The sequence below is a fragment of the Monodelphis domestica genome, chromosome X (genome assembly GCF_027887165.1).
Source record: "Monodelphis domestica isolate mMonDom1 chromosome X, mMonDom1.pri, whole genome shotgun sequence".
In the NCBI taxonomy this organism is placed as follows: Eukaryota; Metazoa; Chordata; class Mammalia; order Didelphimorphia; family Didelphidae; genus Monodelphis; species Monodelphis domestica.
Genome location: NC_077235.1, coordinates 37,368,533 through 37,396,422, shown reverse-complemented (window position 1 = coordinate 37,396,422; position 27,890 = coordinate 37,368,533). Strand labels below are relative to the sequence as shown.

The 27,890-nt window shown below is 38.7% G+C and overlaps 2 protein-coding genes across 2 annotated transcripts in view; both read left to right on the top strand.

Annotated features, from left to right (window-relative positions):
• FMR1NB (FMR1 neighbor) overlaps positions 1-14,100 on the top strand; it is a 67,240-nt gene extending 53,140 nt beyond the window's left edge. The window contains exon 6 of the mRNA XM_007507258.3: positions 13,953-14,100. The gene's annotated coding sequence lies outside the window, so the exon portion shown is untranslated. The remainder of the gene's footprint in view (positions 1-13,952) is intronic.
• The window catches only part of LOC130456190 (S100P-binding protein-like), a 47,428-nt gene continuing 21,620 nt past the window's right edge, over positions 2,083-27,890 (top strand). Inside the window, 2 exon segments of the mRNA XM_056809845.1 lie at positions 2,083-2,244; positions 2,373-2,490. Coding sequence (XP_056665823.1) covers positions 2,083-2,244; positions 2,373-2,490 — 280 coding nt within the window.

The following is a 27,890-nucleotide window of genomic DNA, read 5'->3' as shown; positions in this document are numbered from 1 at the left end:
CCACTCCCCCCCCCCCCGCCCCCAGGGCAGAGGGAGGAAGTGCTTGCTTTCAGCAGCTGGATAAATGAGTGGGGCATGCAAAAATGCCCTCAGGACCTGGGAAGAGGGGGAACAGAGCAGCTCCCCCATGCTGGCTTGCCACGCGTGCCAATATTTCACAAACACTGGTATAGGGTGTGAGATATTTATCCATACCTAATTACCTATTTTTTCCCGTAATGTTTTCTAGTTTTCCCAGTAGTTTTTGTCAAATAGTGAGTTCATACCAAAAGCTGAGATCTGTGGGTCTATCAAACACTAGATTGCTGAGGTCATTTACCCCTACTCTATTCCTTTGATCCATACTTCTATTTCTTAGCCAGTACCAGATTGTTTTGATGATTGCTGTTTTATAGTATAGTTTGAGATCTGGTACTGCTAGGCCACCTTCCTTCGCATTTTTATTTCATTTGTTCCCTTGATGTTCTTGACCTTTTGTTCTTCCAGATGAATTTTGTTGTTCTTTTTACAAGTTCTATAAAATAGTTTTTTGGTATGGCACTGAATAAGTAAATTAATTTAGGTAGGATTACCATTTTTATTATATTAGCTTTTGGCCTACCCATAAGCAATTAAATTTTTTCCTGTTGTTTAGATCTATCTTTATTTGTGTTAAAAGTGTTTTGTAATTTTGTTCATATAATTCCCATGTTTGTCTTGGCAAATAGATTCCCAAGCATTTTTTGTTTTTCTAGAGTGATTTGAAATGGAATTTCTCTTTCTAACTCTTGCTGCTGGACTTAGTTGGAAATATATAGAAATGCTGATGATTTATGTGAGTTTATTATGCAACCCTGCTAAAGTTATTAATGATTTCAACTAATTTTTAGTTGATTCTGTAAGATTCTCTTAAGTATAAAATCATATCATCCACAAAGAGTGATAGTTTTATTTTCATCATTGCCTCCTTTAATCCCTTCAATTTCTTTCTCTTCTCTTATTGCCAAACTAGCATTTCTAGTACAAAATTAAATAATAGTGCTGATAAAGGACATCTCTGTTTCACTCCTGCTCTTATTGGGAAGACTTCTAACTGATCACCATTGCATATGATACTTGCTGATGGTTTTAAATAGATGCTACGTATTTTAAGGAAAGGTCCTTTTATTACTCTGCTTTTTAGTGTTTTTAATAGGAATCGGTGTTGTATTTTGTCAAAGGCTTTTTCTGCATCTATGTGGTATCTGTTAGTTTGGTTAATGATATGGCCAATTATGCTGATAGTTTTCCTAATATTAAACCACTCTTGTATTCCTGATATAAATCTCACTTGGTCATAGTGAATAATTCTTGTACTATATTGCTGTAGTCTCTTTGCTAGTATTTTATTTAAGATTTTTATGTCAACATCCATTAAAAGGAAATTGATCTGTAATTTTCTTTCTCTGTTTTTGGTCTTCCTGGTTTAGCAGCACATTTATGTCATAAAAAGAATTTGGTAGGACTCCTTCTTTGCTTATTTTGCCAAATAGTTTATATAGTATTGGGATGAATTGTTTTTTAAATGTTTGATAGAATTTACTTGTAAATCCATTTGACCCTGGGGATTTTTAGATGGCTCCTTCAATTTGTTTTTCTGAGATCGGATTATTTAAGTATTCTATTTCCTCTTTTGTTAATCCAGGCAATTTATATTTTTGTAAATATTCATCCATTTCACCCAGATTGCCAAATTTCTTGTCATATGATTGGACAAAAGAGCTCCTAATAATTGCTTGTGGCCATTTGTTGTGTTTCTTTGCTGTTTTTGTAGTCAAAGTTTTTACTTTATTGTTCTTTGAGTTTGAACTCAGCTCTTCTCTTTTGGAATAATAGCTATCAATAGTTGAGTTTTTTCTCCTTTTCTTGCTCATCTTTATTTCTTTTTTTCATTTTAACAGCCAGGCAAATAGACCGAATAGTTAGCTTTTTCTCGTTCTCATTGTGTTATTTCAAGTTTCAGGTTTTTGGGGGGGTGTGTCTGTTTTTTCCTGTGTCCAATTATGGTGGTATTTATAGTCCCGAGTTGGATGTACTCAGGGTGTCCCACTCAAACCCCAGGCCATGAATGACTTCAAATGCTTTGACCAGAGCCTGCAGGCAGTTCTGCTACTCGAACTACAAGCAGCCAGTCCACCTTCTTCTGTGGCAACAACCAGGGACTCCACTCGCCTGGGAATGAGCACAGCTGGCGGGGTCCCAGTCCCTTCGCAAACATACTCACTGGTACGCTTTCCTTCCTCACTCCTTCTCTCCTACCCCCACAAACCCAGCAGAGCAGGTGTCCAGGCCAAGTTTTTCCAGCCTCCAAGTCCTTCTTTTGTTAGTGATGATGTTTGATCTTCTGTGCTTAGGGCCTGGCACAAGCCTACTCCAAGGTGTCCGTCCGACGGCTCCTTCAGTTCCCAGGGGTCTCTGGAGCCAAGGCCTCAACAGACACAGCTTCTGCCAGGGCCCTGTGCCCGACACATAGTAGGCACTCAGTAGGGGCTTACTAAATTGAACTGGATTGAATTGAGTGATAAATGGATGTAGAATGTGTTCAGGAATATACCAAGTGATCTATGAGTGGGAAGGAGAGTAGTGGGAGCTGCTATTAGAAAAGGGAGATGAAGACAAAGGAAGATCAGGTCCAGGACTCAGCAGCTTGGCACCGTGCCTAGCACATAGTAGGAGCATAATAAATGTTGACTTTAGCCTTTACTTGAACAGTAAACAAAACTGCTTCAGTAATATTGCATACCATCTGCTACAGATTAGTCTGATGGTTCCGGTTGTCAATGTTTGTGCAATTGTCATAGTTGATCACAAGAGGGGGTTGTAGGCAAAGGGAGGGCTGGCTACGAAAGGATTTTTTTTCCCTTTTTTGAAATATCTGAAGGCCTTACCAGACTTGATCACTTTTCCTGCACAGTCCCAGGGAGGCAAGAGATTTTTCCCTGAACTAAACTGGAAAGACAGTCCTACTGCCACATTCACCTGGGGGAGCAGGAGCAGGGATTAGCGAGCTTTTAAACTAGCTTTCAGGGGGAAAAAGACATCGCCTTTCTCCTAGCAAAATAGAAACAGACAGCCTTGTAGTTCACAGCAATGGCCTGGGCAGCTGGAGAGATCATATGGGCCTGTAAGTGTAGATGTAAGGCTAGAGGAAGAAACTGAGGCCCAGGGAGGGGAAGGGACTTGCCCAAAGTCACCCTTCTTCTGCTGTGTAGGTAGGGCTGGGAGCAGAGATCTGTCAGCTCCAAATCCAGCTATCTTCCCAAAGTACCCCAGGACTTCGAGATGGAAGGAATCTTAATGATCATTTAGGCCAACCTCCTTTTACAGAGGAGGACGATGAATGCCAGAGAGGGGGCAGTGAGTGGGAATGACAGCATTCTGAATCGATCCAGCTGAGGATAGATACTGCAAGACCTGTTAGGCTGATTGGCAGGGTTATTTTGTCATCGTCCAGCTCTTGCTCATTTCGTATTATTTTGCAGTCATTCATTCCTTTGGCTCTCCCCGACTGTGAACACTACATGGTTCCTTGGGTATCACTCCAGATAAGCATCCTAGAGGAGAGAGAATGCTTTGCTTTACAGTCTTCCCCTGCCCTCCCCAGCCCTGGGCTAGATAATTTTTCCTAGGCTTTGTAGAGATCAGGTTTATTGCCAGTATTAATCATGGAAGCCAGAATTGTCCAGGTGACTCTCCCCCCAGCATACACACGCACACAGAGTCATCGGCACTGATTAAGCAGCTGGAAGTTACAAACGATCTAGGCCCGCTCCCCTGAAAAACAACGTGCTCTTGGTTTCAGATGTTACCAGGGTAGAGGCAATTTGCTCAAATGGGTTTTGGCCATGTGATGGCTTCACCCAGTGCCAGGCATCCTTGCCAACCACTGACACTCAACATTTGCTGCCTTGTGCCCTCTTCCCCCCTCCAACTCCATGATTAACTGCTGGGAGGGAGAGAGCCTCACAACTTTATCTGCTGGCACTGCAGGAAGGCAGCAGCCAAATAGCAGCAGGGGGAAAAACACTTTGGAAATTATCCATTTTAGAGGCAAGGAAGGAGGCGGTGGGGGAGGCACTTGCGTCTGAAGTCGAAGGGCCATCCAAGGCTCCTACGAGAAGAAACCTTTCTTAGGGATCCAGGCAGATGGGGCCATGCTCATTTCCAACCACTTTTCTGTTTCATTTACTGCCAGGCTGGTCCCTCGGCAGCGGCATTTAAAGCGCTGATGCACCAAATGAGGCTTCTTTGCTTAAGTCTACCTGTTAAAAGTTGAGCCTGGGTGCTGTAAAGAATCTTAGGAAAGAAGGCCTAGTTTGAGTCACAGAAGCAGTTTGTAGGACTTTGGGAAGAATGCTAGATTGGTATCAGAGGACCGGGCTTCAGGGACTGAGTCTGGTATTTACATTTAACATGCCACAGGCTTCACTTTCCTCACATCGAATTGGAACAGATGACCCTGAAAGGGCCCTTCTAGCTCTAATTCAATGATTCTATGCTATTTCAAGATTTGAAATGCCAGAACTGACTAAAAGAGACCTTAGTAGCCAGGTGGAGTGGATTGAGCCCTAGATCTGGAATTAGGAAGACCTGGGTTCAAAAACACTGCTTTGAAATTTGCTTTGGGAGCATTGACTAGTTACTTCACCTCTCTGAACCTCAGTTTCCTCATTTGTAAAAATTGTACCAACCTTCCTGGCATCTTGTGAAGATTAATGGAGATAATGAATTTAGCACTTTCTTTTGTGAGCATCTAGGTAGTCCAACACCTTCATTTTACTGATGGGGAAATTTATCAAAGGATCAGCATGATGTATGAGAAGCAAGCATTGTAACTGATGCTTATATAGTGCTTGAAAGCTGCCAGATTTATTTGTTATTCAACTTGATGACAATGCTGGGAGGTAGAGACTTCAGTGTTATTGTGCCCATTTTTATAGATGAAGAAATTGAGCCTCAGGATATTTAGACCAACCTCTTCATTTTTCATATGTGGAAACTGAGGCCTAGAAGGGTAAAGTGGATTTCCAGAAGCACAAAAGTATCAAAAGTAAAATTTGAATTCAGGTCCTATTGACTCCATGTTCAGCACACAATCCACTATGATTCAGGGTTGGAAATACTGCTGAACTTAGAGTCTGTAAGACCTAGATTCAGGTACTGCCTCAGTGACTCACAGGCCTAGTTGCATCTTTTGTAAAAATGGAATAATAATAATGATAATAATACTTTTGATACTTACCTTAGTCATTCATTAAGGTATTTATTAAGCGAGGTATAATAGGCACTCTGAACTTGACATGAGGAAGAACTGCTTCCTCATGTCATTTGACCACATATCTAGGAGGAAATGGCTCATGATCTTATGTATTTGTTAATTCTCTTTTATGTCTTGGATATCAGACATATATCAAATATCAGATGTTTCCCACTGGACAATGTCCTCTTGACTTTGTACAAATGCTTTACAATTTCTGGTGATTTATATATATTTTTACTTTATATTTTGTAATCTCTACACTTTGGTTTAGAATTCTACGCCACCCAAGTCATGGTTCAAAGATGTACTTCCATCCATTTCCATCAATTTTTTTAAGACGGGATCTTTTAATATTTAAGTTGCTGATCCATTTGAAATTTATTATGACAAATGGCATAAGAAACTAGGCTCTTTTTTTGGTAAACCGTTTTCTAGTTTCTTCAACAGTTTTTTTCTAGTGGAGGGTCCTTTTGTAAGTAGTTTATATTTTTGGATTTATTGAATACTGAATTGTTTATTGTTATTAATGGATTGTTTCTGAGTCTTATTGATCTACTTCTCTGTTTTTTAACCAGTACTAAATAATTTTTTTATTTTGGAAAATTTTACTTTAATTAATTTAGAATATTTTTCCATGGTCACATGATTCTTGTTCTCCCCCCCCCCCCCCATAGCCAATGAGCAGCTCTACTGGGTTTTGCATGTGTCATTGATCAAGGCCTATTTCCATTTTATTGATATTTGCACTGGGGTGATCTCTTAGAGTCTCCATCCCCAACCATATCCCCTCAACCCATGTGATCAAGCAGTTGTTTTTCTTCTGCATTTCTGCTCCCACAGTTCTTTTTCTGGGTGTGGATAGTGCTCTTTCTCATAGGTCCCTCAGAATTGTCCTGGATCATTGCACTGCTGCTAGTAGAGAATTCCATTACATTCCATTGTAACCATGACTAAATACTTTTGATGAATATTACTTTATAATGTTGTTAGAAGTCTAGAAGAGCTGATTAATCTTCCTTCTTACTTTTTTCATTATCCCTTTGAGATTCTTGACATTTTGTTTCTACAAATGATTGTTGTTGTTGTTTTGTCTGTCTAGAAATAATTTTTGGGAATTTAGTAGGAATCCACCAAATCTCTCATTTCAGTACATTATGTACATATTCAGAACATTATGTGTGTTCTATTGGTATGACCAACTATGTGCATTGAGTATCCATTCAGTTATTTAAATTTCCCTTTAATTATGTAAAGTGTTTTGTAATTATATTTATGTGTCATGAATGTGTCTTGATAGGTCGACTCCCAGATATTTTATCCATTTTGTAGTTCTTTTAAGTGGGATTTCTTTCTCTTATTTTCTCCTGGTTTTTGTTATAGCCCCATGATCTTTCTTTTGTCTAGACATGCATTCCACATTTTTTTTTGTACATAGCTGTAGGACTTTACATTTAGAGGCATCATGGCATAGTGAAAAGCATGGCAGATCTACCTAGAATCATGAATACCTGGGAATGAATCTCACCTTGAACACTTTTGTGAGAATCTGCAAGTGATCTCACCTCTTTTCACTTCCATTTCCTTCTCTTTAAAATGGAAATAATCTTGAAAAACACATGTCCATGGTGATTGTGAGGAAAACACTTTGCGAACCTTGAAATTCTATAGAGATGAAAGTTTATTATTGTGTTTTTTAAACTCTCACCTTCCTTCTTGGAGTCAATGCTGTGTATTGGCTCCAAGGCAGAAGAGTGGTAAGGGCTAGGCAATGGGGGTCAAGTGATTTGCCCAGGGTCACACAGCTGGGAAGTGTCTGAGGCCAGATTTGAACCCAGGACTTCCCATCTCTGACTTTCAATCCACTGAGCCACCCAGCTGCCCCCTATTATTGTTTTTTTAATATTATTGTTTGTCTTCCTTTCCATGATGAGCAGGAGGAATTGAAGACTGAGCATAGGTATGTTAGGTCTTCATAATCATGACCTTATAGTACAATTTCACATTTACACAAAGATACCTCAAGTTTCTTCCCCTTCCCCCCAAAGAAAAAGGAGCACTTGTTTCTATCCCTCTCTTTTTTCTACCCATCTCAGTATCACTTCTTCCTGCCTTTGGTGGCTTAAAAATATGTCAGAATCAGTGATGGAAATTCTATAATTTCTTCTTTGTTCGAATTCACGTGTTCAGCGTCTGACCTCTTCCTAAAATCTAGCTTCCTCCGTGCCTGCAGCCCAGTTCCCTTTGTGGCTTCAGCTCTCTTTTTCTCCATTCCCTGAAACTAATCCATTCCATGCTCACAAAGTGGATTCTTCTGTGCCTGAAGCCTACCTGCTTTCATGTTCATATCCTGGTTTCTTCTTATCGCAGTCTTCCTTTTCTGTTGAGGTCATAGCCTCCTTCTACCATGATTGCAGCTCACTTTTAATCCATACCCTGGGTCTATCGTCTTCCATGCCTGGAGCCCAAGTTTTAACATGGTCTTCTGTTGGTTGTGTCAAGGCCTAGTCATGGATATTATGTTTGTTTTCAGGGTTGGCAGACGTTCAGGAAACAAGCTGAGACTTCTCTCATCTCTGATTAAGCAGGATGAGAGACAGATGATAGTGACAAAACAGAGGCAGTCCCTTTGCCATACATAGCTCCTTATTCCTTTTTTTGTCCCCGGGGACATAAGGAGGGCACCATCATCCCCTGGACAGTCTCAGCCAATACTCCAGGCCCTATATATCCATTTACCCTCCCCTATTTCACCTCCTCTCCCACCATCCAAGACTCATTTCTTTTTCTTTTCTTCCTTCCATGCTGCATTCTATCCAAGTGGTTTGTACTAGATGTCTACAGTCATCTGACTCACGTTTCTCTTTCTATTGATCCTTTCCCCTCTATTTTCTGGATTTCAGCATATTAAAATACAGTGCTATTTTATGGATTTGATACTGTTTGAAAATGGTATATACTTTAAAAGACATTATGTATGTTGTTTTCTTCTTCTCAATTACATTTAAACAAAAATGTGTTTAACATTCACTTAAAATTTTTTGAGTTCCAGATTCTCTCCCATTTTCCTTCCTCCCCTCTCCCTGAAAAGGCAAGTAATTGGATATAGATTGTACATGTACAGCCCTGCAAATTAGATTTACATGTTAGTTGGGTTGCAAAATAAAGCACAGACCAAAAAAAAGTATCCTGGGATCTGCATTCAGAGGCCGTCAGTTCTTTCTCTGGAGACAGGTAGCACTCTTTCATCATAAGCCCTTTGGAATTATCTTGGATTGTGGTATTTCTGGAAATAGCTATGTCATTCACAGCAGGTCTGTTACTGTGTGCAGTGTCCTCCTGGTTCTTCTTACTTCACCTTGCATCATTTTCTGCAAGTCCGGGGTTTTCTGAAAGCATCTGGCTCATCATTTCTATTTTTGTGAAACTCTTACCTTCCATCTTAAAATCAATACTAAGTATTGGTTCCAAGGAATAAAAGTGGTAAGGGTTAGGCCATTAGGATTAAGTAACTTGCCCACAGTCACACAGCTAGGAAGGCGTCTGAGGTCAGATTTGAACCCAGGACCTTTTGTCTCTAGGCCTATAACTCATCATTTCTTATAGCACAATAGCATTCCACCACAATCCCAACTGATCGACTTCCCTTTGATTTCCAGTTCTTTGCCACCACAAAAAGAGGTACTGTGCATATTTTTTATACATAGATCCTTTTCCCCTTTCTTTGATCCATTTGGGGTAAAGCCAAGGGTTATATAGACATAGTTTTAGATCCCTTTGAGCATAGTTCCAAATTGCTTTCCAGAATGCTTGAATCAGTACACAACTCTACCAAGAGTGCATTAACGTCCCAATTTCCTCACGTCCCCTCCAACATTTGTCATCATTTTCCTTTTCTGTCATATTAGCCAATCTGATATTTGTGAAGTGATACTTCAAAGTTGTTTTAATTTGATTTCTCTCATCAATGGTGATTTTGAGCAAAAAATGGTATCTATTTCCAAAGCTATATTCTAACCATGATACTCATCCTGCCATGGCTTTCCAGGAAACCTTACTTTAATGCTTTAATGGATTTTTTAATGATTCTTACCTTCCATCTTAGAATCAACACTATGTATTGGCTCTAAAACAGAAGTGATAAAGGCAAGGCAGTGTGTGTGGGGGGAGGGTTGTCAAGTGACTTGCCCAGGGTCACACAGCTAGAAAATGTTCCAGGCCATATTTGAACCTCCCGTCTCCAGGCCTGGCTCTCTATCCACTGAGTTAGCCAGCTCCCCCCTGTTAATTAATTTTTAATTTTGTCAGTGTGAGTATTCTTTCCATCGATGTAGATTGCAATCATTTACTTTTCTACTCTTTGATTCTCATTGATGTTCTTTCACAGATCTGCTACAAAAGAGCCGCTTGAAAGGCTGAAGGCTTTTATCTTATTCTTTTTCTAGTTTGTGGTTGCCAGTGTGGCACTCAGGCTCTCCATTTTTATACACCATCCTCACCATTTGACCTGTGCATCTCCTTTTCTGATTGCATATGCTGTTAGTGGTGTGACATAGGTCACTTGTACATATGTCCAGTGAGTGTACTGGACATTGCTGAAAATGCTCTGCAGCCAGCTTGAACCCACTATCCACCTCTCCAATGTCCTTTGGGTCAAATTCTTCAGAGATTCGGGTATTCTAACAGTTTCAATCACAGCATTGGCAGAAAAATATTTTTGTGAAAAAAGTGAATTGTGAGCTAGGAAGCAGTTTGGGATTTTTTCAAAGCACTACGTGGTTTTCTAAATGTAATCCATTATATTCTCTTCCCCCTTTTCAGGTCTGAACCCAACTCATTCTACAGTGCCTGTCCCCAAAATATGTAATAATGTACCAACTTTTCAGTTGTGTGTCTTAGTCTATATAATAAACATTTTAAACCCTTACCTTCCGTCTTGGAATCAATACTGTATTTTGTTTCCAAGGCAGAAGAGTGGTAAGGGCTGGGCAATGGGGGTCAAGTGACTTGCCCAGGGTCACACAGCTGGGAAGGGTCTGAGGCCAGATTGGAACCTGGGACCTCCCCTCTCTAGGCCTGGATCTCCATCCTCTGAGCTACCCAGCTGCCCCCTGTAATAGATAGTTTTAACATCAAATCTTAGAATCATATTTTTGTAGCTGTGATACACCTCAGATGGTTACCTAGTCCAACCTTCAGTTTGCAGAAAGTACAATAACTTTGCCAAGTTCTCATAACTAGTAAGTGGCAGAATGAGGATTTAAACTCAGTTGTTATCTCTCCATCTCCCATGATCTTTCAAATACTGTAGTGTGCTACCCCTTCTCACCATCAGTTCAGTTTTTTCCATATGGATCACCAAGCTTGTCTTTGTAGCATAATCAGAGATCTAATCGAGGAGGTTGAATACTCTTCTTGGGCTTGAGGCAATTATTGCAATGTTTCCTTGCAGACAGGAACTTCTGGAAGGCCTCCCCTCTTCTGTCTGAAATCCACACTAGACATCCTCAGTGATGGTGGTGGACCCTCTTGGTCAGTAACCATCTATCTGTTTTATGGCTCACTTGATATTGAAGATCAGACAGTCATCCAAAAAGGTTATTTCTTTTCTTATGTAAAATCAGAGATCTAGAGTTGATAGGGACTTTAGGGGGCATTTAGTCCAATTCTTTTCTTTTACAGATGAAGAAACTGAAGGCCATGGAGGCTAAGTGTCTTGTACACTTGTACTAAGTGTCACACAGGTAGTAAGTATTTAAGGTAGAATTTGAACCCAGGTTCTCTGACTCCAGTTCTCTTCCTACATTACTTCATCTTTCAAGCAATCTTTTAATTTAAAATTTAAAATAAACCCTCACCTTCTGTCTTGGAATCAATTGGTTCCAAGGCAGAAGAGTGGTAAGGGCTAGGCAATGGGGGTTAAGTGACTTGCCCAGGGTCACACAGCTGGGAAGTGTCTGAAGTCATATTTGAACCCAGGACCTCCCATCTCTAGGCCTGACTCTCAATCCACTGAGCCACCCAGCTGCCCCTCATCTTTCATATTTTTTAAACACAGTCATTGGAAACACCTTGCTTGGGTTGGGTGAAGGTTCTTAAAGTGATGCTTTTCTAAACTTAATCAAATTCTCTTTGTTGTCAAACAGCAGTAAGCACAGTGGGATCTTGTATTCTCTGTCTTTCAGTCATCCATATGACTACAGTAGAATATCATTTACAAAAGCTTACTCATCCTCTTCTCCTGTATTTAAGGATGCCTTTGATACATATGTAGATTATTCTCATAAAGATTTAAAAAGGATGGAAAGGAAGTCATATAGGTCAGCAATTATTGTTATGATTTCAGTTGCCTTTTTGGAATATTAATGCTCATGGTGTTTTTCCAGGTATTTAATATCTTCCTTTCAGGCCTCTTGAGACTTGATCTAGTAAAATCTAACTAAGTTCCTTGAAAGATGATTTCATTTTTGTCTTTTTGTCTTCAGTGCCTAGCACAACGTAGATGCTTAATTTAATAAATATATATTAAATTGAATTGATCCTTCAGAGTCTTCAAAATGACATTGCCTTTAGCATAGACTTCGCATGTAGAAAATTGGTCTGGTCCAGCTGTTCTTGTCTTTGTGTAAGAGCGTATCTACTGCCTTATACAGATTTTCAGGTTCTGTGATATTAGTCTAAGTGTGGTTAATCCATGGCCAGTGATGTAGAAAATAATTTATTTGATAAATTTTGATAGATTTTTTTATTGTTTTAATCTTTCATACTCCAAATTCCATCTGTAATGTTCTTGGGATAATATCGCTTAAGTGCATTTATGCCAAACTTTTAAACACTTAGTTTTTTCTTCTACTACTTCTTGCTGCTTTATGAGACAATATTGCTTCTAATCTTCTGCCATCTTCTTTCATAAGACTTTACAAATGAATTTGAATTCTAAACTGCCATTGCTGTTGGTGGCCCTATCTTTCCACTCAGGAAAGAAATCAAGTATTTGTTGGCAAAGTCAGTTGCTAGGTGCTTTGGGCCTTCTCATTGTGATGATTGAATACAATTTCTTATGAAATAGGCATGGCCTGTTAACATCTGTTATTTTATCCATTTCCAATTTCCCAATATTGACAGCTAGTTTAAACAGGTCCTATTGGAGTTCCTACCTATTCAGATATAGTTAACTTTATTTTCTGTGATGTTATTCAGCACTCTTCCTGTTCAGCACCTCTCAGTAGTCTTTTTTTTAACCCCTTACCTTCTGTCTTGGAGTCAGTACTGTGTATTGGCTCCAAGGCAGAAGAGTGGTCAGGGCTACACAATGGGGGTGAAGGGACTTGCCCAGGGTCACACAGCTGGGGAGGGTCTGAGGCCAGATTTGAACCCAGGACCTCCGATCTCTATGCCTGGCTCTCAATCCACTGAGCCACCCAGCTGTCCCCTCTATAATTTTCTTGAAGGTGGTATTAAAGATATAAATGTGTAAGGCTTTTGTATAGTCTACAAATTTGGGGGCCTCTTGTGGTTTCTTAATCTTGAGCTTTATTTTATAGTATGTATTTTTTACTGGACACTCCTGTGTGCCCGTATTTGAAATCACTGAGTATTATTGGTTTACAATCTTGATGGATTCTCCCCAGATTTTTTCCTACCTCCTTATCTTCTGCAAGAGATCTTGTTGGGTCATAAGCTACAATTATTTCCATGGTAATGTTTTTGCAAATGCTTATCTTGTAGACTGCAATAAAAGATGACCAGCTGACCCCTGAAATGACATTTCTTCTTGCCTCTGGCTTCACAATAAAACTGACTCCACTAACTCCTTTACTTTCCTCTCCAAGAAGAACCTGTGAGTCATCGCATTTGGTGAAAACTTCCTTTTTCCTCTCTCATTTTGAGGGAGAATGGTAATATTAGTATGCTTTACTCCACCTAGTAATGGGCACACTCATTGGTCACTCGACAAGGCCCTCATAGTCAGAATATCAGTGGTTAAATGAATATTGACAGATGTTCTAAAATAATGGTTCTTGAGACCCTTATCATCGCCTCAAAGTAGGGGACTACACACAGCCTTAGGGCCATTCGCATTTGCCTACGAGGCCATTTGAAGTGTGCAATGATTGCATTCAGTTACTTATACTGTTTGAGGTATTTTACTCCCAGGAACTCCTGATCCAAGTAGTCCAAGTTTAGCTGTGTATTCAATATGGCCATGAATGTTGACTGCACATTCAAATTGATTGAATGAAGAAGCATTTATTTAGTGTCTAGTGTATTCCAGGTGCTGTGCTTACCATTGGGGATACAAATACAAAAAGCTAACAGTCTCTGACCTTAAGGAGTTTATATGTTTTTTTAAAAATGAAAACTCTTGCTTTTTGTTTCAGTAACAAGACAGAAGGGCAAGGGCTAGGCAAAAGGGGCTAAGTGACTTGCCCAGGATCACACAGCTAGGAAGTATCTGAGGCCAGATTTGAACTCAGGTTCTCCTGACTCCAGGCCTGACACTCTGTTCACCAAGCCATTTAGCTGTCCCTGTGCTTACATTCTTTACATTTTTAAAACAAATTTATCCTAGACTTAAAACACCAAAAAAATTGCTATATATTTCACAAAACAAAAAATAAGATTCTTTAAGAAACCATGACTCTCCATTTAATGCCGTTTGCTTTTTTTTTTCCAGATATAGTTCGGCTGTTTTTTTATATTCTGCAGCAAATGAATAAGATGCAAAGGACTTGATATAAAGACATGTTATGACTTCGGAATGGCACTCTGTTATTCTCTAATCTGCATTTTCTGGAGCTCCATAAAACTTATATATAAACAAAGTACATATTTTCTTTCATTTGTGCTCAGGAAACTATCCATAGACTAAGGGCATTGTGGGAACCCAAGACCCAGGAATCTAGGGCTATTTGGGCAAAAACATAGAACTTTCCATGTTTCCCCTGTAACCTGCTATTTTCTACTCCTGAAAAAGTAGGAAAGGAAAAAACTCTTTTTGTAAACCGTAGTACATTTGGGGCTGGAAGCAATCATTGAAGACTAATCAAAAGAGTTCCTTGTGATAGCTCAGAAAGATATGAGGGTCACCAATTCTTTACTTTCATGGGAAGAAGCCTTTTCTTCAGGTTTATTAGGCGCCTCATTAAACACATATAGAGGGATTACTCCACTTATATACATTTTGTTTTTCTAAAATATATAATAAGTATAATTTTATTTTTCAGTCCAGAATTCTTTCCCTCTTTCTCACACTTCCCTTCTCCACCCACTGAAAAGGCAAGAAAACCATAACCTGTTATAGATCAAGAGTCTAGTGAAACAGATCCCTGTATTAGCCTTGCCCAAAGGAGATAGAGAAAAAAGAAAGAAAAGAATATATCCTTTGGTTTGTACTTTGGGCCCATCACTTTTCCATCTAGTGGAAGAGAGGATGTTTCATCTCTTATATGGACTTTGTAGTTATTTTTCTTTTTTGAAAAAATACATTACAAACTCAACCACCAAGAAGCATTTACATATACACAGCATCATGTGAAAAGAGGACTTTATGTGAATTCACAAAGCCTATTTCAAACTTCTTGTTTCTTTTAGAGTATGTAATAAATTATCCATGTTATTTTCAAAACTGTCCCGGGTTTTTGTATTTCTTTTTGAACTTCCTTCTGTTCTCTTTGGTATGTTTAAAATGTTTAAAAATGTTACAAGGACCCCCTTTTGGGGGGGAGAAAGGAATCATTATTGCCAACTCCTGAAGGTTGAAGGTAACTGACAGGACTCAAACCTGTTGGTGAGTTCAGGGGTGGTGTCTATCCCAGGCATGGGAAGACTTTTCCCAGTGGAAGGGGAGGACGAGTACGATTTGTTCCAATGGCCATGAAGGCAGCAGAAGTGGGTGTTGTGCAGTGGTTAGGCTTTCAAGAAGCCAAGGTCATCCTCTACATCCCATCCCATGCCAGTTGTCCTGACTTTCACCTTGCTACTGAACTTTGATGACTGGAAGAGAGAGTGAGGCTGATGACTTTGTGTAACTGCCTCACTTCAATCTAATTTATGCGTGAATCAAAAGACATCACTGGTGATATCATCTTGATCCTCTTCAAGTGCAAAGTAAGTAAGTACAAAGGACAATGAACCAACTCAGAAGCAATCAGAGGCACTCCCATATGCTGTAGTTCTTTTCTCCACTCCCCCATTTAATTTCCCTTCAGGATCAGGAAGTTTATTTTGTTTGAGCCTGTAGTAGTAGGACTTTGTTTTACCTGTTCAATGCATTCCAAGAACCTTTGTGTAAGTCGAAAATCACTCATTAGCCAACTCCATTATTTAATAACTGTTTCTTATATGAGATACCTAGTCAATTTACAACTTTTCTTAGGCTCATCAGAGCTACCAGCAGTGCCACTTTTATACTTCAGGACCATTATGAATAACTGAATAGAGTTAATGGAACAGAGAATCACTGCTATGATGTAAACACAACTTTTATAAGGGAGAACTTTGGACAAAGATTGATGCAGGAGCATTAGCTGGGCACAAAACAATGTAATGACTCACTAATGCTTCTCAGAGTGAGAATGAGTGTGATTTGGTGAACTGCTGCAGGACTTTACTTAGCTTGTAAACATGGCACGGATTTAGCATGCAATTAAAAATGATTTTACTTATTTTTCTGCCTTAATTTTTTCTCTTGCCAATTACAGATACCTGAATTTGCATGCTGAGTTCACATAAAACAAGGGCCTACTGAATTCCCATATGGGTAATGTCTTCCCTCTTAACTCCTTCCCCTCTTTCACTGATGGTTTTCCAATTGAATTTGATGTGTTCACCATCCAACTGTGTATACATATTCCATCTTCCTTCAGTTTCAGGTAAGAGGTTCTACTGATGCCTCCTAGCTGCATGCCCTTCTCCTTCTCTGAATATTCTCATGCAAAGCAATTATGTAAAATAGCAAGTACCTACCACCATCCCCTTCCTTCTACACTGATGTATTCCTCCCTTTACCCGCTCTTCTTTTTCCTTTTTCAGGTACTCAGAATAGAACCAACCACCCCCAGGACCTCTGTTTTTCTTATTTAACTCTCTAAATATCCTTTAAATACATTACTCCTCTGCAGGGACCCTTGTTTCCTCCCTTATCCTATAGTATTTTTCAATTGATCAAGTAAATTTAACTTCCTGGGTATGTCTAGACTCTTGTGTTTGTATTTTAAAGTACCTACTCAGTTCTGATCTTTTCATCAGAAATTCTTGGAAGTCTTCTTTTCCATTCAAGATACATTTCTTCACTTTTAGACTGTACTTAGTTTTACAGGCGAAGTTTCTGCAAGATTGTAAGCCATGGTTGGAATATTATATTTCAAGACCTCTCATTAAGTACAAGCTGCCAGTTGTTATGCGATCATGATTCTATTTAATCTACTTCATGCTGGATACTTGCAGTATTTTTTTCCTGGATGTGGGAGCCTTGGATTTTGGTTCTAATCTTCTTAGACTTTTGTCTTTGGGGTTCTTTTTTGGAAGTGATGAGTGGATTCTTTTTACCTTCACCTTTTTCTCTAGTCAGTTTCCTTTATGATTTATATTATATATATATATATATATATATAGTCTATCATGGTTTTCATGGAGTCTGGTGATTCTTAAATTGTCTTTTCTTAACCTTTTTTAAGGCCATTTGCTTTTTACATCAGACATATTTTATAATTTTTTTATCTTTTAATTTTATTTTAGTATTTCTCACTGTCTCATGGAATCATTGACTTCTTTGGTATATTCTTCTTTGTAGGCAGTCCATTTCTTGGGTACAGCTTACTACTTTCTCTTCCCAGCTCTTTACTTTCTAGTTTTTCCCTAAATAACTTTATTTCATTTCCCTCTACCCCCTTACTTTATTTCTCCTAGAAATTCTTCTGGTACTTGTGGAAAATCTATTTTTTAATTTGAGTCACTGCTTGTCGTTGTTACTCAATTATGCATTTCTTTGTTTAGGGGACCTCTCAATCTCCTGAGCTATGCTACAATAATTGTTTTTATTCTGAATGGTGTATTCTTTGATTTACTAGTCTATCCAACTTTAGTTTCTGAATTGGGACTTTGTGCCAGATTTAGATTCTGTCATCTGCTGCTTTTGGGGGTGGGTTGGTCAGCTCCGCTTGGTTTTTCCTGTGCCAACTTTCACCTCCTAGGGTTAACTCCCTCCCCTTTCTCCTAGCCCTCTGAATCTTTGAGATTCATATTACTGAATCTTTGGGACATCTCTGGTGTCTCAATACAGTGTTAGAGACTTCAGAGCTCCTTGGTGTTCCAATCTGAGTACTGCCATTATCATGCTGGTTGCTACCCTTTGCCACTCCCTAAGGCTTTGAGATTCCCTCTTTGGGTCTTTTTACTATCTAGGAGGCTTCTTTGGGAGATCCTTCCATTTTTGTTAACTTCACACAGTCTTTCAGGTTAGGTGAATTTCCGGCCTATCTGGGGCCACATTAGGAAGCTTCTCTTGCTGGCGGGGCTCACTTTCCTGTTGCCCTAAGGCTGACTTCTTATGCACTTCTAAGGTAGAGTAGAGGGAGTCACTTTATCAGACTTACCAGTAGCTTTTGACTGAATTTCTTCATCTTTGGTCTGGTGTGAACTTCATGTAAATTGGTGAACCTTCACCATCCACTTTTACTACCAGGAGGGAACTGCAGTCCCAAGTCTTGGTCCAATGAAAATGGTTGGATTTGAATCAGTTTCAGCTGTAATGTGATTACGGTGGTTTATTGTATGGCCACATATTCTGTGATTTGATTCTTAAGACTTCCATAAGTCCAAATTAACTCATGACAGCTACCAAAAATGGAATCAATCACAGAATTGTCCATTTTCTTGTGTTGTATTGGACCGATTCTTGGCTTATGAAATGGCATCTGGAAAACTTTAATACATCTCTTGACCTACTCTATAGGTAGACTCTGTTCATCTATGGAATCACATATTTCTACAAACAAATCAAATAGATGAATTACCATGGATTCATGAGCCCAGACTCAATACAGACTGCTGTAAAATGAGAATGGCTAAGTCTCACCTTCCAAGTGTGACTATCTTATAAGGCTCACCATAAATAAGGTATATATTGCTTTAGGTGTATCTCTGCACGTGCATGTTGACTTACAAAATCATCATATTCACATTGTCTTTGTTTTATTTTTATTTTGTTAATTATTTCCTGATTACAGTTTAAGCTGGTTCTCTTGATCCCCTCAGGTTATCTGAGACCTCTACCATGTACTCTTTCTCTTGGGTATTTCATTAGTTCTTATGAGTACAGTCATAATCTCTCTAGTATGTAGCTACAAAGGAGGTAAAAAATATGAAACAAATTTGGGAAGGTAGATTAAAGCCATCATAGAGAACTTTAAATGCCATCTACATATCCGAACCACATTTCCTTCCTGCATTGCCAATTGCCTATTGGGCATCTCTACCTGGATATCCCATCAGCATCTTGTAGTCAACATGTCCAAAGAAGAACTCATTATCTTTCTCCCCAAATATATATATTTCCAATTTCCATATTCCTATCAAGGGAACCACCATCCAGTCACAAGGTCATAAATATTCTTGACTCTTTTTATCCCTTATAGCCAATTAGATTTCCACTCTCATTGATCCTACTTCTGCCACACCCTAGTTCAGGCCCTAATCAACCAGACTACTGTAATAACATCCAAATTGGTTTCCATCTCCAGGCCCCATTCCCAACCTCACTCTCTATATTAATTAATTATCATTGCTAATATACAAGGCTGACCATGTAGCTATAGTGGTTTCCTGTTGTCTCTAGGAGCAAATACAAACTCAGCCTGGCATTTAAAGCTCTCTATGATGGCTTTAATCTACCTTCCCAAATTTGTTTCATATTTTTTACCTCCTTCAATTACTCTGTGTTCTAGCCGTATTACCCTGCAAAATACCCTAAATTCCCTCGACAATTGTTGTATATTCTCCTTGCTTTTACATTAGCTATACCAAACCTTGAATGTACTACTTCTCAAGTCTGCTCTACCTCCTTCAAGGTATCACTTCTACAGAGACCCTCATTTGATCCACCCTATTGTTAGGCTTTTCTTTCTCCTCAAAGGATCTTGTATTTACTTACACATGTATAATACTGTGACTCCCATTAAGAAGTAAGCTTTTTGAGAGAAGGAGCTGCTTTTCATTTTCTCTCTATGCCCTTCATCACTTGTCACATACTATGCACTTAATAGATGCCAAATTTGATGGAAGAGAATAGAACAAGAAAGAAAATGGACAGGCTCTGCCATTGTTGTAGAAGAAAATCATAGAATTATAGAATGTTCTGAATGGCAGGTGCCCCCAAAGCTAGCTAGCTTGACACATCAGTAAGAAACCTTTGTACAATAGAAGCAAATACATCTTTGAGATAGTGGAAATAGTGTTGGACTGTGACCTTGGGAAAGTCTCTTCCCCACTTAGAACTTTTTCATCATTTTGTCATCTTTTTTCTCCATTTCTCATCTCTTTCTCCATTTTTTCATCTGTAAAATAAATAGCTCTGACTAAAAAAAGGACTTTTCAATTTTGACATTCTGAGATTCAATGATTTGATAACTTTTAAAGATTTGTGATGTGACAAAGGTCTAATTACTCAAATTTATAAGGAGCTAAATCAATTGTATAAAAAATCAAACCATTCACCAATTGATAAATGGGCAAGGGACATGAATAGGCAATTTTCAGTTAAAGAAATCAAAACTATTAATAAGTACATGAAAAAATGTTCTAAATCTCTTATAATCAGAGAGATGCAAATCAAAACAACGCTGAGGTACCACCTCACACCTAGCAGATTGGCTAACATGACAGCAAAGGAAAGTAATGAATGCTGGAGGGGATGTGGCAAAGTAGGGACAATAATGCATTGCTGGTGGAGTTGTGAATTGATCCAGCCATTCTGGAGGGCAATTTAGAACTATACCCAAAGGGCCCTAAAAGACTGTCTGCCCTTTGATCCAGCCATAGCACTGCTGGGTTTGTACCCCAAAGAGATCATAGGGAAAAAGACTTGTACAAGAATATTCATAGCTGCGCTCTTGGTGGTGGCCAAAAATTGGAAAAAGAAGGGATGCCCTTCAATTGGGGAATGACTGAACAAATTGTAGTATATGCTGGTGATGGAATACTGTTGTGTCCAAAGGAATAATAAAGTGGAGGAATTCCATGGAGACTGGAACAACCTCCAGGAAGTGATGCAGAGTGAAAGGAGCAGAACCAGGAGAACATTGTACACGGAGACCGATACACTGTGGCACCATCGAATGTAATGGACTTCTCCATTAGTGGCAATGCAGTGATCCGAACAACTTGGAGGGATCTATGAGAAAGAACACTGTCCATATCCAAAGGAAGAATTGTGGGAGTAGAAACACAGAAGAAAAACAACTGATTTATTACATGGGTTGATGGGGATATGACTGGGGATGTAGACTCTAAATGATCATCCTAGTGCAAATATCAACTATATGGAAATAGGTTTTAATCAAGGACACATGTGGAATTGCACGTCAGCTATGGGAGGGGTTGGGGGAAGGGGAGGGAAGGAACATGACTGATAACCAAGGAAAAATATTCTAAATTGACTAACTAAATATTTCAAAAAATATAAAAAAATAAAGATTTGTGAATTAAATTTAGCTCTTTAAGAATATTCAGAATGCTCCAATTGACAAATAGACAAGGGATATGAACAAGCAGTTTTCAGTTGTAGAAATCAAAGCCGTCAATAATCATATGAAAAAATGCTCTAAATTACTCTTGATTAGAGAAATGCAAATTAAAACAACAGCTGAAGTACCACTTCATCATACCTATCAGACTGGCCAATATGGCAATAAAGGAATGTGGTAAATCTTGGAGGGAATGTGGTAAAATTGGGACACTAATGCTTTGTTGGTGGAGTTGTGAACTGGTCCAACCATTCTGGAGAGCAATGTGGAACTATGCCCAAAGGACTATAAAACTGTGTATACCCTTTGATCCTGTAATACCACTACTGGGTTTGTATCCCAAAGAAGTAATAAAAAGGGCAAAGGACCTACCTGTACAAAAATATTTATAACTGCTCTTTTTGTAGTGACAAAGAATTGGAAATTGAGGAGATGTCTATTAATTGGGGAATGGATGAACAAATTGTGGTACATATGATGGAATACTATTGTGCTCTAAAAAATGATAAGATGATTTCAGAAGAAGCTGGAAAGATCTGTGAGAACTGATTCAGAGCAAAATAAGCAGAACTGGGAGAACATTGTACACAATAACAACAATATTGGGCAATGATTATATGTAAAAACTTGACTGCTCTTGGCAATGCAGTGATCTGGGACAATCCTGAAAGACGTGACTGGGAATGCTCTCTACTTCCAGAGTAGGAACTGTTGGAGTTGTCTTTCACAGCCGTAAAATTTTGGTTTTATTATGGAGTTTTGGTTATGTATGAGTTTTCTCTTACAACAGTGACCAACATGGAAGTGTGTTCTGTATGACAATTAAAAAATTTAAAAAAGAATATTCAAGATGAAAACAGGCTCAAGAAAAATTAGTTCCACTTATTCCTTTAGCCCAGACCTGACGTTCTCATACCTTTCTTCTCAAGTGTATGTGTATACATACTCTACATTTATTGAATAGCACATGTGTACAACACTGAGTATAGAGTAGGTGCTCAATAAATGGTTATTTTATCTGCTGTGTTTATGTATATATACATATATATCCATGTAGTGGATAAAATATATATATATACATATATGTGCATACACACACTTGTGTTAGGAATTAAGACTGGATGCTGTCTAAAATAATGTCAAAAGAGGAAGCCCCCACCCCCCCAACTCCCCTGCAAGATGCCAGATAGCATCCCGTGAAAGATTTCTCGGGAGGGCTTGGACAAAGAGGTAAAACAAAATGAGAAAGTGTGAACGATAGCCTTTATGGTTGGAGAGAATGTCCACATCAGCGAGATTACACATCCATCCCAAGGCCATATAATTGTTTTAAAAGAGGATAATGGGAATAGTGTAGAAGAAAAATCAGCCAATTCCTTAGTGATGCTTTTATTTTAATGTTATTCTCAAAATTTATGGTTCAGAGTAAGGCTATATCTATTCTAGGTGAACAGAGATGTTAACTGTGGCTAACAACTCCATGTGGCTCATCTAGCTTACAGACATAGGACGTGACCCTCACACCTAACAAGAACATTTCATTGATTCCAATCTCTATTAAATGGCAACCTTACCCATTGAGCTGAGCTGAACTAGATCAATTTAAGGGGTGAAGCCTCTTTACTTTCCTTTTCTACTGCTTGATTAGCTGATTGCCCTGCCCAGCTGATTAAAGGCAGCCAATTAGAACCCAAGAGATAAAGCGACTACTCAAGAGGGATTCCATAGAGTTGAGATAGCACTGGATTTTTTGCCTTCGGACAAGTTGTCCTTTACTGATGGCTTAATGAAGGTAATCTTCCTTCCCTCAAACAATTAGCCTAAGAAATAATGGTGTAAGTAGAACTACAGTTGACTAGTTGTTGTTTGCTGTGCCTTTTAGCTGGCATTTGCCCTTGGGCTGTAACCTAGTAAGTGTTCTTATTAGTAATGTGTATCAAATAATTTTGGAGAGGTATCATAAGAGCCCTATCCTAGATGGCTTTAAATGCTATACAGAAGGATTTGCCTTTTATCCTTGAGGCAGTAGGGAAACATCAATGGGGGGGGGGGTTGGTAGGTGGGGGACAGGGGAGGAGTAACAGAGTTGGCCTATAACTGGAAGATTATTTTGGAAGCTCTGGTTTTCTGCAGTAACATCCCAGAGGGTAGAGATCATTGTTTCTCCAATCTTCTCTGTCAAAAAGGATTTCTGGCTCTTGAGACATTTTGAAAAATCCATGGAGTTTGAATTCCATTGCAACAACCCTTACCCTCTGGGAGGTAACCATCTAAACATGTTATGCACACAACAGAACGAGATTATTAATGATGATGATGATGACTAATATTTGATAGGCTTCAGATCAATATATGTAATCCAAGAGAAGGAGAAATAGCATTTTTATTTTTTAATTTTAATTTTTTCCATTTGAATAAGCTTATTTAGTCAATTTAGAACATTATTCCTTGATTACAATAATCACATTATTTCCCACCCTTCCCGCAGCCAACATACAATTTCATTGGGTATTACTTGTGTCCTTGATCAGAACCCATTTCCATGTTGATGTTTGCACTAGGATGTTCATTTAGAGTCTACATCCCTAACCATAGCCCTTCAACCCATGTATTCAAGCAGTTGTTTTTCTTCAGTGTTTTTACTCCCGCAGTGAGAAATAGCATTTTTAGATACATAGGCAGCTGTTGGAATGGAAGCAGACTTTAATGCACAGTGCTGGCCTTACAGTCAGGAAGATCTGGGTTCAATCAATCAGGCAACGTTTATTAAGCCCCTTCTACGTAGTAGGCATTGTGCTAAGCTCTGGGGATGCAAAAAGAGGTAAAAACAGTCTCTGTTGTCAAGGAAGTCTCCATCTCATGGGAAGGACAACAGGCAAACAAATGTGTATAGAACAAGCTATATACTGGATAAATTGGAAATATTTTTTCCATCCTCTGAAAATACCTCAGTTCCTTTATTTAAAATTTTTTTAATTTTGTTTAATTGATTAATTTAGAGCATTTTCCCAGGATTACAAAAATCATGTTCTTTCCTTCTCTTTCCCCCAACCCCTCTCATATCTGGCACACAATTCCACTGGGTTTTACATGTGTCTTTGGTCAAGACCTATTTCCGTTAAATTGGAAATGATTAACTGAGAGGATGCACTGAAATTAAGAGGGGTTGGAGTTCACATCCTGCCTCTGACACTCACTAGCTACATTGGCTTGGGACAGTCCGGAGACAGTTGCTCAATCTCTCTGAGTCTCAGTTTTCTCATCTCTAAAGTGAGGATAATAAAACCCATGATAATTACCTCCATTAAGGCTCAACTGAAGGGTAGTTCAGGGATACAGTGGATAGAGTGCTACTTTTGTGCCCAGCTCAACTCTTGTAGATACTAGGTGCATGACTAGTCATGTGACTAGCCCTGTGACCTTGGGTAAACCACTTGACTTTTTTCAGCCTTCTTATCTGTGAAATGAGAATAATAATCATGCCCTGCCTTACAGAGTTGTTAAGAGAATCAAATGGTAATATATGTGAAATGATTTGAAAAACCTTAAAGGCAATTCATTAAATAATGAATAGAAACTGCTCTGCAAAGCGAAAAGCCCTTTATAAGTGTCTTATTATTTAAAAAGTGTTGGACCTGGAATTAGAAGAGATCTGAGTTCAGCTCCTGGCTTCTACCCTTAACTACTTGTTTAAGCCTTGGCAGGTCACTTAACCATGGCAGCTTGGTGGTTTAATGGATAGACTGCCAGGCCTGGAGTCAGGAAGACTCCTCTTTTTGAGTCCCAAATCCATTTCTGTTCTTTCGTCTGTTTTGAAACCACCACAAAAGCAGTAGGAAACTTTTCTTGTGGCTGGCAAAAGGTAAGAACAGATCTACAAACAACAGGAGACATATTACCTCCACAGTCAGTCAGAGATGGCGTTTGGGGTGGGGGTGTGAGGGAGGAATCCATTTTGAAAGCAGATTGTGACTCCTACACAGGCTGCCTCATCCAGAGGAAGTGGCTTCACGCGAAAGTCTTTAGGCAACTACACGTAGGCCCTTTGAGTTTATTAAATTGGTTTTCAGAAAAGTGTCTCTTTGGAGGAACCCAACTGTATTGGATTGGGGGTGGGGATAGAGAAGAGAAGAACAGAAGGGCTGATGGAAGGCCTCTCCCCCTCTAATCCCATAGCAATATTTGCCATTCTAGTGATGTTATAAACCACTTCTCTTCCTTTATTTGATTATTAAAAACAAAAATAAACAACAGAACAAAAACAAAAAAATATGCTATTGACAGAAGTGATTACTTAGGAAGTCATCAAATTTTATTCTTTAAAGAAAAAGCCCCCAAACAAGACCACAAATGAGAAAACATGGTAGTAAGAGCCCATATGGCTACATAAAATAAATAGCCTTTTTCTTGGTGGAAGCTGAGGCAATTTGGCTGTGGGAGGCTGCAATTCCAGCAGCGAACAGGGAAACAGATGTTGATGTTGCTTGTGTATCAAAACTTTGGGGGAGAGAACAATATGTTCAAGTAGTACCATCAACTAATGGTAGAAGCCTTCAAACTCATATCTTTGTGCAACTTTATGTCTATTGTTTTATGATCTCTAAAACAAGGATAAAGAATTTCTGACCCTTACCTTATCACAGATGAAGAAGATGATGTTCCCTAGAAATGGTAGATTTCAATCTGGAAAGAATCTTGGAAATCACTCCTTTATTTTACAGAAATAGAACCAAGACTCATGTTAAATAAATTTTATTTTAAAAAATTAAATAGTAAATTAATTAAAAAATTTAAAAATACATTAAAAATTTTTAAAAATAAATAAAATTTAAATAAATAAATATTAAGCACCTACTATGTGTCAAGCACCATGCTAAGCACCAGGGATATGAGACAATAGGAAAAATTTTCTTGCCTTCAAGGAATTGATAGTTCAGTGAGAGAAATGGCTTGTACATATATAGGTATACATGCAAGATTCTCAGTTCCGAATTCTCCGCCTGGACATAACCCTGAAGAGAACTACCCTATGGGGACTTAGCATGTCTCAGTCTTCTATTGGCAGGTTAGCGAATATGGATCATTATCCTTCTAGGAAATGGAATGAAGAATAACGGTTGGGGAAAGGTGAACTCTAAAATTAAAAAAACAAAACAAAACATTCCAGGTACATTTCTATTAGTGAAAAAGACATTCCTCAGATTTGGTATCTCAGCACTGCTAGAAGGCAAAGTCAGAGCATGGAGCTGCCTTTAGGAACTCCCCCTCTCAGATGGGGGCAAACAGCAGCTCTTTCTAATTATGATTATGGAATGATATGATATCGAATGGGAAAGGACTTTGCGATCACGCTTTTAGAGAGATGTTGGGAATGTCAGGCATCGGGACCTCGGATTTGGGGCAAGGAAGTCATATTTCTGAGAACTTGTCATTGACATTTTTCCAGGTGACACCCCAATAGTGATGATGAATGGATCTGCCTGCATGATTTGAGTGCACTAGGACTGGCCTTGCTGAAATCTGAAATGTGATAGAAATAATACCGAAACGGTAAAAGTTTTTCATAAATCATATTGAGCAGCTGATGATTTGCTAGGGCAGCAGCAATGTGCCATTTTTATATGGCGCACACTGGAATAAAAAGTCAACTGTTTCAGTGAGTCTCTTGCACTGTGCAGAGATTATTCTTGGGTAGCTGCAGCAGCTTCTTGCTAAACCATTCTAGGTCAAGTCATTTCTTGACTGTCCAGGGGTATGTAGTCTCCATTTGGCAAAATTATCTTGTCCATTTTAAAGTTGAGATCTGTTTTCTTGGCTTAGCCAGATTTTCAAGTTTCCTGCACTTAGAAAGCACCAATTTACTTCAGTGTTCACCAGAATAAAACAGGTCTCCAAAGTAGGCAGAACAATGGATAGAAGGCCAGTCTTGGATTCAAAGAAGACTCGTCTCATACATATTGACTTTGTGACTGTGGGTAAATCACTTTGTCTCTTAGTGCCCTAGACAATTCTCTAATGCCATAAGTTACAGCCAAGTTTCCAATTTGGATCCATGGAAGGAGTTTTCACATCAGGAATTTTTAGATACGCATGATAAAATCTCAAGTCTAGGCCTAAAAATGTTTTTTTTTTAAATAAAATGTCTCTGTGTGTTTAACAGAACTTACTTCTATATAGCATTTTGTAGCTTATAATTTAATTAAGCAAATATTTATTAAGCACTGATCCTGTGCTAGGCACTGAGGATTAAAAAAAGAAGGAAAAAAAAGTTCCTACCCTCAAGGAACTTATAGTCAGCTTAGAGGGTTCAACATATGGACATAGATAAATAAATACAAAACACATGCAAGGCAACTGCAAGTTGAAGAACATGCTAACTACTGGGGGAATTTCTTTTCTTTTTTTAAGTTTCTTTTCTTTTTTTAAATTTTATTTAATCAGTTAATTCCGAATATTTCCCTTGGTTACAAGAATCATGTTCTTTCCTCACCTCCCCCAACCCCTCCCATAGCCAACACACAATTCCATTAGGATTTACATGTGTCCTGGATCAAAATCCATTTCCATATTTTTGATATTTGCACTAGGGTGATCCTTTAGAGTCTAGATTACTGGGGAAATTTCTGAAAGGACTCATTTATGGCTATAACTAACATCTGAGCTCGTTCTTAAAGAATTCTAAAGACAGATATGAGGAGATCCATATAGAGGGAATCACCCATCTAAAGGTAAAGACACAGGAGATAGAATGTGCAGATGAATGAATGAATGAATGGAAAACCATTTAGGAAGCTCTTACTGTGTACAAAGAGCTATGCTCAGTGCTAGGAATACAAATAGAAAAGTCAGACAGTGCATGCTCTCAAGGACTT